The sequence below is a fragment of the Ursus maritimus genome, unplaced genomic scaffold, assembly GCF_017311325.1.
Source record: "Ursus maritimus isolate PB19 unplaced genomic scaffold, ASM1731132v1 scaffold_7, whole genome shotgun sequence".
Lineage (NCBI taxonomy): Eukaryota > Metazoa > Chordata > Mammalia > Carnivora > Ursidae > Ursus > Ursus maritimus.
The window spans coordinates 34,971,904-34,989,398 of NW_024426885.1; the positions used below are offsets into that span (position 1 = coordinate 34,971,904).

The 17,495-nt window shown below is 38.3% G+C and overlaps 1 protein-coding gene across 5 annotated transcripts in view; it reads right to left on the minus strand.

The window, feature by feature from the left end:
- Positions 1-1,914: 1,914 nt before the first annotated feature.
- PCGF5 (polycomb group ring finger 5) overlaps positions 1,915-17,495 on the minus strand; it is a 118,291-nt gene continuing 102,710 nt past the window's right edge. For 3 of the 5 annotated variants that reach the window (XM_040623966.1, XM_040623965.1, XM_008696240.2), the window contains 3 exons: positions 13,350-13,409; positions 8,233-8,317; positions 1,915-7,662 (listed from right to left, as the gene is read on the minus strand). In XM_040623966.1, coding sequence (XP_040479900.1) covers positions 8,246-8,317; positions 13,350-13,409 — 132 coding nt within the window. In that variant the 3' untranslated portion in view covers positions 1,915-7,662; positions 8,233-8,245. The remainder of the gene's footprint in view (positions 7,663-8,232; positions 8,318-13,349; positions 13,410-17,495) is intronic. The other 2 variants (XM_008696242.2, XM_008696243.2) reach the window with 2 other exon arrangements.

The following is a 17,495-nucleotide window of genomic DNA, read 5'->3' on the forward strand; positions in this document are numbered from 1 at the left end:
GCCTGTGTTGGACTCCCAAGTACGTTCTGGTGATTGTGAGTTATTTGGACTCCCTTTCACATCATTGAAATTGGGGTAAAATAGGTTTATTCTGCGGATTAAATGGGGGTGAGAGAGAGAGGGAGGACATCTGGAAGTGCCTGCCACGGGCCGACCCCGTGCTGGGTCCTTCTGCGTGAGCGCGCTCGGCGGGAACGAGCTCTGTGAGCGAGGCTGGAGTTCGCGGACGGCCCTTGGGCTCCCGGCAAGTCAGGGAGAACCGGATGTGACCCTGGGTGAGAACCAACGGGGCTGCGCCTTCCCGCTTCCCCGGCATCGCTCCTTCCTCCACAAGCCTGCGGCCTGCGCTGTCACCCTTCTGCTTTACCACGACGGGGTGGAGACTCCGCCGGTTAAGGGAACTGCCAGAAGTGACACAACAGAAGGACTTTGAATTTGAACCCCGGTTTACGGGCACCACATGGCTCTCTGTTATGAACTGAATAGTGTCTTCCCAGATTTGTTATGTTGAAGCCCTAGCCCCCCAGAACCTCAGATCGTGACTGTGTTTGAGATAGGGCCTTAAGGAGGTGAGTAAATTGGATGAGTTCATAGGGGTGGGGCCCTAATCCAGTAAGACCAACGTCCTTCTATGCAGGGGAGTGACACCTGGACACTGTGGTCCGCGTTGCCTCTGCTTCCTGAAATCTGGATTCGTTCCCCGTGGTTTGATGGGTGCCAGTTAAGGCGCAGATGTGTCGTGTGAGGGTGAGGATACGCAAGGATGACTGTCAACAGCCCTCCCAGAGCTCAGGATCTACATGGGAGGACAAACATCAATTCCTGCGCTTGCCCTGGAAGTGCTGAGTGTCCAGAAGAGACAGAGCCTGGACAAGCCTGCTTGCGTGGCTGGGATCTGAACTGGGCTTGGCGGGAGGAGCAGAGCTCTGGTCTGTAGGAGCTGGTGGTGATTGTTTGTGGCCTGTTTCTCTTTTCCGGACGTGATTCTCCACTTGACTGTGTGGAGACTGACTGGCACCCCAAATTCCATGGCAGGGGTTTAGGTGTCCAGAGGGCTTCTGTGTGGCTTCCAGCAAAATACTGCCTGCAGATCCCCTGGCCACACACCAAGCAGAGGCTGGCCCCCAGCCTCTCAGGCCAGAAGACTCCCCCAGGCCTCTCCAGACTAGCGAAAAGATCAGGGCGGAGCCTGTGTTGACCCAACACTTCCAAGAACTGAGAAACTGTGACCCCTTTTCTCGGGTGAGGTTTGGCAGAAACTGACCAGCAGGTCACACACCTGTTTTCTCTTCTCCTTGGGGTCCCGCTTTCCCTGAGGCCTGCACCCCAGGTAGGGGAGGCCGTGTGAGTGAGTCCTGGCCAAGGACATGTGACCGAAGTAACGTGCGGTGCCTTTCCGAGCACCTCCCGTGCACAGTCCTCCGTGTTCCCATTCTGCAACAGCCTGGAAGGGGGTGAGGCTAAAAGCAGGAAGGTGTCGAGCCGTGCTCAGAGGAGGCTGCTTCCCACATCTCACTCGAAGGCTTGGGGTTTCTAACCACTAACATCCAACAGAGAACCAGAACTCACTAGAACACACAGGGGTGTTAATGAAACAAAACTATTCTCTAACTGGCTGAAGAAAGTCTGTCTTTCAATTCACTTGGGCCTTTCTTTGATACTCAGTTTCTTTCCAAGGGTTATTTGGATTCGATTACGCTAACAAAATAGGAGACTGTTCTAAAGTGTATGTGTGGGTGCAGACCTCAAGTATCCCTTGAGGGGCAGCCTACCGTCTTCAAACTAAATAGCTCAAGAATCCTGAGAGTGTATCCATGATCTCAAATACTCATCAGCTTTTAATAAAATTTGCTACAGTAGAAATTGATAGAGGCAGCAATCTATGACTAATATTAAGGATGACAGACAACAATAAATTATGCAATCAAAAATTTAATAACAAAGATACTATTTTTAACATGGTCAAATATACTTGGCTAAGTCCAGATTTTAAAAAACAAAAGAATCTAGCCCAACAGTACAACCATACAGCTTTTATACAGAACATTCCATAGATCAACAGAAAATACATTTGAGCACAAAAATAAAAAATATTTAAAGAGAATCTCTAAGCAGCATTTTATTTCTGCAGAACAGACATATATCTTGTACTGATTAAATATCTACAAGTGCTTTTCCTTTACAAAAATACATATATTCTTAATAGACTAAGTCATTAACAATGACCTGGTAATCTTTCACTTCAATTTGAATGATTTATAAGCTAAATCTTACAACCACAAAAAGGTTTTTATTTGTATTAAGATGTTACCACTTTTGACAAAAAAAGCTTAAAATACTTTATATTTCAAAGGAAAATTAGCAATGTAACTGTACAACATATTCTAGGATGGTTATGTCACGTGAGGGCTACTCTATTAAAAACTGGTGCTTGCTGTTGTGTTGCCAGATGCAGGAAGCTGCGGACGGCTGGCGCTCTCCCACAAGCTCTTGTCGTGGGCCACACCTTCGTAAGGACACTTAGGCCCCCATCCCCATTCTAAAAAATACAGCAAAAGAAAACCGACCCCCCAAAATGTTAGGCTGATCCTATGACGTTTCTAATGTGTAGAACTTTTGCTCCAGTGGACTGAGGGGAAGTCTAGGAGTAGATGATCTCTTTACTATCTCTACATTGCCCAGACATACTTAATCTTCATTTGTTCTAAATTAGTTTCTTACTCCATGAAGCTCTGAAAGATGGAAGAAAACTAGACCTGGTATTTTAACACCTCTGTTTTACTTGATTCTCTGTTTAAAGATAATTAAAACTAAAAGGCATTTCTGAACAATGTCTCAGGATTGAATCCTAGAAAAGGGGGCACAATGAGTACACACATTTGAATGAGCATTTCAAATAAATTATATTTAAGTTTAATTTCATAACTTTCTGAAAAGGAAGTGCTCAGGCATTTTAATTCTATTTGCAAATTCTATTTGCAAAGGATAGTGAGTAAGCACACTGTTTGTGAAGACTACTTTACACGAGGAAGAGAATCATTTTAAATTGGGAGAATGCCTTTGCTTTAAGAAAAAGAAAACCATGAAAACCTTGTTATGTATATTTAAATACATCTTAATGAACTGCCAATCTGATGTTTTTCCATCAAAATACTACACGTAGAACTAGGTGTATCAAGTAAATCCAGAATTGATTGGTTATTTTGTGCTTTCAAAGGGGTTTCTGAGTCTCTAGTATATTTAATATTTTTCAGGTTTTCATAGACCAGATCTGGCAGACATGTTACGTTCCTTACTGCAGGGATATGTATCTCAAAGTATTAAGAGCATTTTCATGTTTGTTTCTAATCCAAAACACTAAAGTTACGGCAAACTCATTCATTTTTGCAGTTCCTACAACCAACATCTTACTGGTCCTAAAGCTTAGCCTGCTGGAAGATTCCTTATGATAAACCAAAGTATGAAACAGAGTGCCTCCAAGGAGGTCTGTCCAGTGGTCTATCAGAGAGACCGCACCATGTGAGGCTTTACCTTCAAGGTGGCCCCAGCGTCCGTCCCAAGGAGAATGGGGGGGAGGGGGAATGCTTCACTTGATGCATATGCTCTCAATCTGGGCCCCTTCTGCCAAGTTTGGCTGCGTGGCTAAATTCTAATCACAATAATTACTGAGAAACAGGACAAAGAGTTACTTTAAAACAAAATAGTCCTTTATGAAAAATTTGCTTCTGAATACAAAAAAAAAAAAACAAAAACATTTACTTAGGTAAGTCCAATAGAATGTACTATTTTTCTATACACGTAAGCATGGTCAGCACTTCTACCAAAGTCTGCCTTTAGTAAAATTTCTTATGTTATTAAGAACCCAGGAACTAAATAAGCATAATTTTAGTTTATATGGCCTCCATGAAATGGATTAAAGAGCTTCTCAAATTAGAATTTAAAATCTCCATTTTAGTTTTCTTTTCAAAGGATGTATTACTCCCCCTTGCATCCAGGGGGAAGCCAATTGTGGTGTTTATCTCTTTCTCACCTTTGAGGATTTTCTAAAACCTATCGAGTGGTGCTGGAAAAACAGGGACATATTTGAAAGGACGTGTGCTCTGATTATTGCAAGAAAAACCTACATTTGATTGATCTCATCACAAAAATTCAGTTTAAAGCCTTTCTTTGGTGATATTTTAGCAGTTACTCAAGGTTATTGCGTTACTAACTATATAAAATTAATTTGCAACCTAGAAGATTCCAACCTCCAAACTGTTAAAACTGTCTCTCTTACCATGGTTATTAATGAACAGCAGAATGTCTTTGGTGATCTCTATTTCTTATGAAAATCTTTCAAAAAGAGATTACTCTTAACTTATGAGTGCCTAGTTAGATACAAAACCATTCATAAGAGACAGGTACAGATAACTCAAAATTTATGCAATAAATCTAAACAGAAATGCACTTTAGCAATGAGGCACTTTCTCTTAAATATTTCAATAAAGCTAAACAGTTGACAATATTATATAACCCACTTTTTTCCCCTTAAAGAGTCATTTAAATTTAGATTAAATTTGAGTGTATAATGTAGTTGAGCAAACTCATTACATTTATAAAATGTGGCATATTCGTATGGGACATATTTCCAATGAATAAAGAAATATACTTTAAGAAAAGTAAAAGACCTTACCCAAGGTACCTGTACCAGACTGAATGACCTTATATTTCCTCATCAATGAGACTTTATTTTCTTATACTTCTTAAAAGTGTTTTGTTAATCTAGAGAAAAAGCGATATTCTGATTTTTCTATTAACGGATGTGATCACTCCAGCTAACGTGGTATCTGTGGACCACAGTCCTTCTTTATAGCCCAGGTTCCTGACCCTCTTGCATCTCTGATCTCTAAGGCAGAGAAAACAGATGACAAAATCTTTTACGGAAGTAAAGTTCTTTCGGTTCTTTGCTTAAGAAACAACAGATTAAAAAAAATTAGTTTGATTCCCCAATTTTGCAGATTCAGATGCTTATTTCTACAGGTTATTTATATAAAGAGTTTTATTAGCACCCTAAACTTATAAAACTAACCACAAAAGTTGCCTGTATATTTATTTTTTCTGGATCTGGTTTCTTGGAAATTCCACAATCTGACTTAGGGGTTAATTAGTGTATTGCTAGACATGAAAGTAGTCCCATACTTAGAAAATCATAGTTGAATATACCAAAAGAGGTTGGTCGAAGAAGTCTATGGTTCTTAATAGTAACACTGTATTACTCAGGACCATCATAAAATGTGTACCTTTCCCTAACCGGTAACTGATGCCCTTCTTTATGTAAGGTTTTCTTTCACATGTTTTGGCACATATTCCATTGCATTTCAGTAAAAATGTTAACATTGAATAAAGGAATTTTATATAAAACTATTCTCAATCCCATAATTGCTTCCTATATATTCCCTTGGAAAAGAATGAAATTACATGAGATGAGGCAGCAACAGGCCAAATTTAAAGAGATCAGGTATGCAAAACTCATTTACGGCTGTAGTTTTGGCTGGGGACCCAGTAACATGCAGGTCTCATTTGTGGTTTTTAAAATGCACTCTCAGTTCATTTTGAGTTAATTAACTTCCATATGTAAAACACTATTTTAATCACTGACCTAGATGTGACAGATTCATCATTTTAAAATTTCTTAGGGATGTCGGGGAATTGGAATTCACAGCACAGCAAAATAATTTCTGTAGATGAGAGTAAATTCTGTTTTTGGTTGAGTGTAATGGTCTGTTCTAACCATTTTTAAAGAGTTAACAAAACTCTGCCTTTGAAATTCTGCTTGTGAGTCCTTCCAGGCACAAACACAATCCAACAAAATGAAATTCAGAAAGCATTGCCATAACCTTTTTCACAAAAGTCAAAACAGAAACAAAAGAAGACTTTAATACAGACACTCTAACTTGAAACAAAGACACATGGAAGAGATAATCATGAAGTTGCAGCCTTTTATGTTGTGAAATGCATCAAGATTTAGCTGTATTTTTGTATGTTTTTAGAGTTGTACAATGTTATTTCTAAGAAGCATTTTGAGATTCAGAAGGCATTAATCCGTGATACATTCTACTGGAAAATGTAGCACACCTACACTGCATACAATATAAAAACTATGTGTGTAACACACAGATTGTGCTCATGTCAGATTTCTAGAACAGTTTTCCTAACTTCCAAGATTTTTCCTAAGTTTCAGAGGTTAACTTGTTTATTTTGAAGCAATTAATAAAACTTAATTTCCAAAGAAGTTTTTTGAAAACAACTGCAAGTTTAAAAGGTTTAAAATGAAGTTCTTCATATAATTTAAGGTAACAAGACTTTCTTTGACTTGCAAACTAATCCCAAAATGAATGGAAGACTTAACAAAATTGCAAAATCAAGGACATTATCACAGCCATGACCTTAATGAATTTATGTCTAAAAGCAGAATCCCATTTCCCCCGGATTACTACAGGACCTAAAATGAAATATCCTCAAACCATTGATTTTGGTTATAGCATATTTACCTACTACACTGCATTTATTCTAGTTAATGCATATGGTTGGAAATGTGATAGGTAACTAACAGTTTTAATTGATAATTGCCTTGAGACTTCTGAAATCCATAAAATAGCTAATGTTATCTGCTCTAGAAATCCTAATATTTAAAATCATCATAACCCTCTGCATGCCACAATGACACACACCTAAGGCCAACTTAAAAAGAGAGACACTGTACTCGTTAAATGGGAGCCACGACATAAGGACGCATACATAAAACGGGCTACACAGTGACGTTTCGTGAAGCAGCACCTGCTTGTCATCAGGCCTATGAAAGACTGACCTTACTGACGCATTAATTTTGTTAGAGTAAATGTGACCAGCTGTCCACATCTCGAATGGTTGTGAACTGAACTTCAGGTCTCCACGAAATCACACACATTTTCAACTGGGAGGGCTACGACGCCCTCCTTGTGCATCTGGTAGACTACACAGCCGGAGGACTTACATGTCTACAGCTATAATGTGCTCTAATGATAAGAATAATTGGAATTCTTCCCCAAAGGCTTGCACACTCAAGAGTGAACAATTTCGCACACAAAAAGCTTACTGAGAACAGGACAGTGGCTCAAAACCACTCTTCTAAATACTTTCCCATACAAAATAACTTTGATACATTAATTATTTCTTGTACAGTAGTCTATTTAAACAAAAATTAATAAAATATTAAGTATGTGAAAACTGCAACACCACACAGATTGAGTCATAGTACTAGTGTAATCAAACATCAGAACAGTCTCGGAACAGGCAAGCGAGATAGGCGGGAGGCTGAATCACGGCTGCACGCCTGGCTGATTTCCACCCTGACTAGTACCGCACACTGAGACGGCACAGACACCTTATGCAGACGGTTCAGGAGCAGAATGGCACTTGGTTCACTCTTAATAGAAACAACATAAATGCAACTGACAATTTAGAGACAGACAATGGCCTTATTTGCATGCTGAAAATCTGGTTGTGTCCCTCTCGTCCACACACCGTTCACTGTGCGATCTGTTGATGAGTAAACAAAGTGCAGGATTCATCTCAGTGGGATCTAGGCCCCTTGGTCTAACCGAAATCAATTCTTGGTCGATACTGCAATACCATGGGGTAGGACTATAAAATAAAAACATGATGATGAATAAGACTGTGTTTATATGAAAACAATAAAGATTATATATAAAAGATTTTTAGAATGCAGGGTTATACTTTACAGTATTTCCTGGTACTAGGGATTATGATAAAGACTAGTTATCATTAACATTATTTTTAAATTGCCATTTTTTCAGAATCAGTCAAGTTTTCTGTTCTATGTAACAAAGGTCAAGTTCAAAGGCTCAGCGATATCACACTGATGTGGGTATATGAACCGTACTAATTGACACTTAGGGAGGGGCAGGGCCAGGGGAGGACCGAAGGCTCTGGACTCTGCGTAAAGGCGTTCATGCCGTCAATCGTTAACCTTGTGGGGCTGGATTCCATCCCGAGCTGCTGTCTGTGACAGCCCACTGAGTCACACGATAACAGACCTCTTGATAGGAATCCATGAAACTGGGGTAGTTTTCACAAATCACATTTTTTTTTAAAGTTAAGTTTGACACCTTTTTCTTTTTAACATTTAAACTTTAATGGTCCTTAAAAAAATGAAAAACGAGTAGCTGTTACGTGAACATTTAAGGTTGCTACCTCCTTTCAATGGTCAGTTGATAGTATATTCACGGTGGGCTCGTCTGCAACTGAAAGGTGCGGGTGGTCCTTGGTTGCTCTGACTCTGGAAAAGGTATGCTGCGTCACCACACAGGAGACGGAAGTGCTTCCTGCCCACAAGGGGCACGGGCCACACGGCCCTCTCTGTCTCTGTTTCTCCCCGCGGTTTGACCGTATCATTTAGAACCTAAACATCACAGAGTCAGAACGGTCTGGAGAACCAATGGTTTTCCTTTTCTGAAAGCTGCAGACTCCCTTTTAAATGCAATTTCGAGGAGCAACTTTTACGAAACCAAGAAAGTGCGGAGACTGTCACTGACGGTTCCCCTTCATCTCCATGTAGGTGAACATAAAACTCCAGGACAGAAAATCGTGTACTTTTTCATATCGGTGGGAGAGATGGACCGAGGTTCTATAATCCTAAAAATGACCATTTCTGTACTTATCATAGCTATGTTATACACTGAGAAGACTCGTCGTTGGAGTCTTTTCCTATTTAGCTCAGGATGGGACTGGAGGATGGGAATGAAAATTTCTAGGTCTTGCCCTTTCCAGCTGAGGACGTAAGGTGATGCCACCAGGAGTCCTGAGGGCTGGAGTAAAAGTCACAGTCTCTTAAGATTTCCATGGTCTAAATCTATTTTGGCTTAAATTCTGTTTGTTTTTATTTAAACTTTGTTCCTTCTGAACAAGAGTGTCTGGAAGTGGCACAGGAATCTGCATTTTATAAAAAAAAACTCCCTGGGTTTTCTGAAGCTCCACCAGATGTGGTGCCTGCTGCCCAGACATCCTACCCTAACTTCGCTACTTCCCATTCTTCCTGGCCCAAGTGGCCGCTTGCCCTCCGTCACGACAATTTTCCCAGCTGTGCTCTCCATTCTGGACTGTTGAATCTGCATACTTGTGGCAAATATTTAAGTCATCTGTTCTAGAATCCCTTTCTAATATATAGAAGAATCCACCACCAAGTCTACTGGGATGAAGGTAGAAAGGGAAGTAAAATGGCTTGGTTGTCAGTGGTCGGGATCTTCTGGTTATGGCTGAAAACCAGTTGGTTTTGTTTTCTCCAAGCAACCATTTGTGTTTGTTTTATGATGACACATGAAGTTTAATTTTATTGAAATGTTTTAAAATGCTGGGAACTGTTAAGACATACTTTAAGTTCTAGTTGTATTTCAGTTTGCTTTCTGAAGTAAAATGGCGCTCTGCACGTACTATCATGAAATATGGCCCATCACGCCCCCCATAGCGTTCAGTGACTGTTCTGAATGGACCTACTTGTAGGCTTGCTCGTCCTCAGTCTCATCATGCACTAAAATAAAACACAGATACTTCCACAGTATATATTTCAATTGTGAAAACTTTAGAAAATAATGCTGACCTTCACTGATGGACTACTTTTCTAAAAAATCTTTATCATAAAAGTAATGTGATAGATTTGGAAAATAAAGAAAAGCACCAAGGAAAAAGCAATATCATTTAAATACCACCATTCAAAGGTAACTACCAGAATTATCTTAGTGTATATCCTTCTAGTCTTTTTGTCTATGTATTTTTTTTCAAGACTGTAATCATGCTACACATATTGTTTGGAAAATAATTTTATCCATGTAAAATTTTAATTTCCATTAGAAAATTTCATGACTTATTTCTATACTATTTAATATCCTATATGATATTTTTAAAAGATGAATATAATGCTTTTACAGAAAAGAATTATAAGTTATCAATAAATATCCTTTTGTCATATGTTTTAGTTTATTCCTTTTTTTTTCAATTATAAATTAATCTTGACCCAATAATGAGGGCTGGTTCCTAGATGTGCAACTACTAGTTCAAACAGCATACACATTTTTAAAGGCTTTTTGATAAATACTGTCACACTGGGCTTCAAAAAAGTTATTCTATCTTTATATTTCCAAAAGAAATATGAGTGCTCATTCTTCAATGGCCTCATCAATAATGAGTACTATCCTTTCTTCTCTCCTAATATGGCAATTTAATAAGCATAAAATAGTATTTTATTTCTTCTAAAGAAATTAACCATTTTTGTATGCTGATAAGTCAGTTTTGTTTCCTTCTTTTGTGACTTCCCTAAGCATGTCTTTTGTTCATTTTGTTTTTTTTGTTCATTTTTCTAAGGAAAGGTGAACTCTTACAGATTTGTATGAATTCTTCATGGATTAAGGACATTAAATCTTTCTGTCCTATATGCAAATATTTCCTCAGTTATGGTATTTTTGCCATGTACTTTTCAATATTAACAGTCAACTTGGTTTGTCTTTGTTTCCTCTTATATGTAAAATGAGAAAGGCCATCCCCATTCTGAGACTATTCAACTATATTTCTTCCTGATCTTTGATGGTATCAATTTTAATATTTACCACTTTAAGCCATGAAAATCTCCTGGAATGTGAGGTATGGACTAAATCTTCATCCCTACCACCAAAAATTTATTGGAAACAAACCTATTAGATCACACCCTACCCCCCACATCTATACTCTGAGTTCACTGATTACCCCAGCCAACTACCAACCACTGTCCCTGGTCCTGCCTCACTGGCCTCCATGCAACCCTCAAGCAACCAGACATAACCACGTCTCCGGATCTTTCCACTGTGTTCCCTTCATCCGAAGCACCCTACCCCAGATACACACATGGCTAGTTCTCTCACTTCCTTTTGATCAAGAATCACCACCTTAAAGAAGTCTTCCCTTGGCTATCTTATCTAAAATAGTCTCTTTAATTTTTCTTTTAACACTACAAATTTTACTCATTTATTTTTCATCTGTTACCATTATTAGAGCATAAGCTCTATGAGGAAGAAGAATTTTGCTCCTTTTTACTTCTGTGTCCCCAGGGCCTACAAGAGTGCCCACTGCATAGTTAAGTGCTCAGTCAGTATTTGCTAAATGAATCATTTTTCTTCCACTAACTTGAAATACTCTCTTTACAGATTCATACATACTAGACAGTCTGTTCCTGAGCTATTTTTTTTATTCATATGTCTGTGTTTAAGTCTTCAGCTTTATTTTAATTACTTCAGCTTTAAGATACATTTCAGCATGTGGCAGTGCACGTGCCCCCTGATTACTCACTGAAAAATGTGACTGACCAGAAGCACTGGTTTATACTTCCTGGTGAACTTTAGGGTGACTGATTCTGTTAAGTTAAACAAGAACCTGGTAAAAGTGTGCTCGGAACTACATCAAACCCTAATTTAATTATGGGGAAAAAGGAGAACTCTGTAATATCTCATATACTATTTAAATTTCTTGTGTGTGAAGTGGTATTTTGGTTATTTATGAGGAAGTCTTTGATCTTAGAAAATATATGCTGAAATATTTAATGGTCAACTGTCACGATACTTGCAATTTACTTTCAAATGGTTTCATAAAGAAACAATAGAATTATAAAGAAATTAATAAGATAAGGAGAAGGGAAGAGAAGGAACGGGGGGGTCAGAAAATGTAGCAAAATGTTAATTGGTAAAAATCTAAGCAAAAGTAAAGGATATTCCTTTGTATTATTTTTTTTTTGTTTTTTGGAAAATTTTCAAAATAAGTTGGTAGGAAAAATTGGGACTTAATAGTGAATTTGATCAAATGCCTTTTCAGTACCTACTGATGGTTCTGATTTGACTTTGTGTGTTCGTGTGCACAAAATGTGTTTCTAAAAAAAAAAAAAAAAACCAAAATGTGTTTCTACTATTTAATATATATTACTTCTCTGCCCCAATACTAAGCCATTCTTGCATTTCTGATAAAAATACTATTTGGTCTTGGTTTATTGTTCTTTTAGTGTAAGATTTTAGTATATTATTTATTATCTTTGTATTCAAAATGAGATTGATACTCGTTTTCTAGTTGGAGGTGTCTATCATTTTTTGGTATCATGATTATGTTACTTTTGTAAAATGAATTTGGAAGAATTCCACCTTTTTCAATAATTTAAAACAATTTAGAATGGGAATAATCTGTTGCTTGAAAATTGGAGAGAGCATGACCACATTTAGGTATCCTTTGAGGAAGTAAGTCTTTAATTATTATTTTCTTTCATGACTTAGTGATTCAAATTTTCTTTCTTCATGGGTAAATTTTAGTCCACTGGTAGTTTGCTAGAAAACTGTCCATTTCATGGACTTTAAAAATTTTTTTAAATTTAAAAATTAAATAGTATAAAGCTATATACATAATGTGTTCTCGAAATAAAAAAGTGGTCACTTTTTCCCCTGAAAATCTCTAGCTGAATTTTGGCTAAATGTACATCTTATTATTATAAGTTCAATTCTGTGACGGGACTAAAATCCATAATGAAGTGTTGAAGAAAGAAGAGGGAATTTGTGAGGATTTTTAAAAATCTGATCTTACTCCAGTTGTTCTCTAATACTTTAGATCAGAGTTTATGAACATCTTTATTTCTAAGGAAACTGACACCAGTGCCAAGAGTGAAAGCAAAAAACCACGTATGTATGTTATAGTTAAGGGCAGAAGCATCACTACAATTTATCATCCCAATTAAACTGTACTTTTATTAGGTGACTGGAAAATGGATCTGAGGGAAGTTTTTCTCAGTGCATTTTAAAATTAGTCCACACTCATTTCTCCATTAAAAGAGGTAATAACCCGAGTAAAGCGCTCAGGGCAGGGCCGAGTCGGCAAGCTCGCGGTTCTGTCGGGCCCGTTGCTGTTACGGACCTTCACCTCATCTGGCATTTTATTTTCCACTTGTGGGTGACTGACCGATTAAAAAAAACACACGCAAAAACTTCTACAAAGAAGGGTCGAGCATGGAGCAGAGATCCAATATGCAGCAGATTTCTCAAGGGCTGAAACTAGTAATTATTAAATTCGGACTCATAAATAATGGCCTTAACATTTATAATTTCATTTTTAGTTCAGTGAAATTAGATAGATAAATGCAAGAGAACTAAAATAATGGGAAACTTTGGGGACACAAGTTGAAAAATGAAGTTCTGTAGCTCAAGTATTAGTTTTGCAGTTACAGGTCTCAGAAACTCGGGTTTGGGATGAAAGCAGTCACCATCTTGGCGGGCATCAGGAGGGGCATATGTACAGTCGTGAGTGCCTCTTACCTGATACAAAGGGCCATCCTGAGAGCAGACTTGCGAAGCTGAGCAGTTCAGACACCGAAACTGCGGAGGAGATGAACTCATCAGATAAGAGGCATCCACAACTGGATACATATTTAAAACTGATTATTTAAACTATTTTAACGTCAAACATGAGTCAACATGATAATTTTAAGTAAACACTTTCCAAACTATGGTAGTAGTTTTGTTTTTTTTCTTTTTAAAGATTTTAATAACTTAGTGACTGGTAAAATGTAGCCTGAGACAACTTTAGTATCTAAGTATCAGTTTTGTTAATATTCTGCAAACATTTACCAAAATGGTGGCTATCCTTTCCATCTCCTCTTCAGATAATAATTCCTGGGAAAACCCTCACCTCTTCAGTCCAGGAGGGGTACCCTCTTCCAGTGCTTACTCTCGCTTAGCTCGCCCTTCTACTACCCACGAAAGTAACACTGTTTTAGGACCTCAGAGCTCTGAAAGGGGTGTGCGGCTTGTGCCCTCATGTAAGGGGTCTATTTTCTGTTTTAGGTTAGGTTCTTTATATTGCTCAGATTAGATTTTTAGTCTCCATGTCTATTTTAATAGTGTGAGAATACGAGCTCCTTGAGTCTTTATCTTATTCATATGTATAGTCTTAATAACTAAGGCCCAGAAATGGCACACACAGCAGCTTCTCAAAAAAATGTTTCATGAGTAAATCAATGAATGAACACATTTTAAACTATTGAGTAGATTCAGTTGTAAACCCACTAACTTTTAACAGTTTAACCATTCATATTAAAAAAAAGATCATTCCCAAATCTTGATTTTTCAATGTTGAGCTAAATACTTACTAAACATGAACATTATTTTAATTGTAACATGATTATAAACAATGAAATATGTACTTAAAAATTACATATATATGAATTCAACATTGCATGCCTCTTCAAAATGGGGAAAAAATACATAAAAAATAGGTGTAAATTAACCAGCATAAATCTAACATCCTAGAGCAAGCAGCTTTTAAGAAAAGTATACTCTGGAAGAATACCAAGGGAAGGAATGCTTAAAACAAATGTATTGGTAGCCTTTTAATTAAAATTTTAGACATTTCCCATTTCCCCAAAAGACTAGCTATTTTTTCCAGGAGTGAGTTCTTGACTTTCTGTACCGGACCCATCAACATGCTATAAGGCATGCTGAGCACTGCTCTCCTTAGCAACCTTTCCTTTTCTCTCTGAAGACTCCCCAAGCTCTGGCCTATCAGACTTCGCAAGTCCTCAACGCCAGTCCCAAACAGCATTTAAGAGTGAAGAGTTAAGGTGAAAGAGGCTATTTCACTAAGTGATTATTCATCTCTTTGGTATCAGTCAAGAAGGATGTTTGCTTTTCCTAAAATTGCTTGATAATGCAGATAAAGCAAAGCGAGACAGATGTGGTGCAGTAACTTCAGGTAGGTCTGGGCAGGGAGTTGCTAGAAGAGACAAAACCAACCGGCATCACCCGGGAAGGAGGGGCTGTACTGAGAGTTAGTACTCAACCTACCCGAGAAAAGGTGAGCAGGAAGAATGTGAGCTCATGATGAAAGCTGAGGCCAAATGGAAAAACATTAACAGTAAGCTCCCAGGGATGAGAGGAAGTTAGGTGAGAATTACAATAATAACAAAATGTAACATACATAAGCCCTTCATAAACTCACTAACATTTACTATGTCAGGCATTCCGCTAGGTACTTTATAATATTTCATTCTTACTGAAAAATTTCAAGACAGGTATCTCACTCAAATTTTAAGGATAAAAAAAAAACAAAACAAAAAAACGAGTCAAAACCAGGAAGCAGAGGGGCGCCTGGGGGGGGCTAGTTGGTTAAGCCTCTGCCTTCGGCTCAGATCATGATCCTGGGGTCCTGGGATCAGGCCCTGCATCTGGACTCCTGCTCAGAGGGGAGTCTCTTTCTCCCTCGGTCCCTCCCCTGGCTCATGCTCTTTCTCTCTCTCTCTTTCTCAACAAAGAAATCTTAAAAACAACAACAACAAAAAAACTAGGAAGCAGAACACAACTGGGAGGAAAGAGCTACAACACATATAACCAAAGATTTTAGAATCCAGAATACACAAAGAGCTCCTAGAAGTTAGTAAGAAAAAGACAAACATCGTAATGGAAAAAGAGCAGCAAGGCAATGGATAGGAAAAGAAACTTCACAGAAGAAATACAAAATTGATAATGTTTAGTGTTGGTGAAGATGTCAGAAAATGGGTGCACTCATACATTACTGGCAGAATTATATACTGCTAAAATCTTTTAAGGGGGTAATTTGTATCTATCAAAACATGCACACTTTGTTTTAAATCCACATCTGGAATCTAGCTAATGAATAAGCTTGCACACGTGCAAAAGGATATATGTACTGGAATCTAGCATTGCTTGTGATGTTAAAAAACTTGAAAAAGTCTAAATTTCCACTAAAAGAGTGTGTTAATCAGATTATTCCACAAATGGAATACTATCAACCTGTTACAAAGAATTATATCGAGTTTGTTGATTCTCCATATGACATATCAAATGAGGAAAAAGAAGTTGCAGAACAGTACATATGATTCCTGAAATTTATGTTTCAAAAATGTGATGAACACTGCATGGATATTATAAAGAGGATCATGTATTATTGATGATTAGTCTAAATAACTAAGTCCCTTCCAGACTGAGATCTAATTCTGTAATTCTACACCCTGAATTTACAGATGTGGAAGCCACAGGGTAAGCCAATGGTTATGGATCACATTTCCTAAAATCCTGTCACTCAAAAGATGGTCCAAAGATTAGATGCACTGGCATCTCCTGGGAACTTGTTAGAAATGCAGACTCTTGGGCCCCACCCCAGACCTACTGAGTCAAATCTGTATTTTACCAAGATCCCCAGGTGATTTCTATTCACATTAAAATTTGAGAAGCACTGGTTTTAAGAAAAGGTACATTTTCTCCCATTAATCCAAAGATGAACACCAGTCTTGAGTATAACATCTTCAGGTAGCACTATTATTATGAACTGAAAAATCTCTAAGAGTTAGCTAACTGTAAAAATATTTGATTCCTACAGATAAAATCCAGAATGTGCAAGACTACAGAAAACAGGCTGAGCCTTCAGTGGAACTGCCCCAGGATAAAGAAGAGGAAAGAGGCAGAGATGCTGTGGGGCTCAGGAAGATGGGCTGCTGCTCTGGAGAAACAGAGGCCAAACAGACTTCTCCAAGATTCTTCCTAGGAGTGTAGGCGTCAGACAAGGTAAGGAGGTGATGGGAACACAGAGTGGCCTTGCCTGAGGCAGAAGACTCCGGGGGCAGAAGCAGCATCCTGCACGAAGAGGGAAGAGAGCCACGGGGTTGACTCAGAGACCTAGGAGAGCCTGGAACGGATGAGGAGAACACCCCCACCCTCATGGCCCCGAGTAGACTAAAAAAACTGCAAAGATGCCAATTTCAGCCATATCAACCTAAAAACTTATTCCAATGCCAATCACAATCCCATTCTCAAGTTCATCTGAAAAAAATAAGTGGGTAAAATTAGCCAACACCATTTTTAAAAGAATAATGAGCTTAGCCGTAACATCATAAAGCAACCTAAAAGGCCTATTTGCCTTATAAATTAGTCTGAACTTGATTCAAACCTATCCCAAAGAAAATGGACAACTGAGGGGCTTTTAATTAGGAATGGTATATGATCGGATTTTTATAAAAACTATACAAACTGGGTAGCGTGGTGCAGGTGTAAGACATGTGCAGAAGAACAAAATAGAATGTCCAGGAACATGTGTATACATACCTGTGTATACACGTGTATAGATACATATGCACAGATAACGGTGACAACTCAAAACACTGAGATAAAGTATGGCTTATCAATAAATTACATTTTTGGCAAAAAAAAATCTTAGAATAATTTAGAGTCTTAGCTTCATTGTAGGTATGTGTATGTAGGTAAACAAATCCCAGGTGGATCAAAATGTTTAATGTAAAAAAGTACTAGAAACAAGTAAAAGAACCACAAGGTGGTCATGAGTTTAGGAAACCAGCTGATCCCAGACCTACCACAGCCAGGCAGCAGTAACAGTAGTCAGAGTCATGTAAGCCTGTCACACATCCTGGCATCCTGCTGGCAACAGAGGGT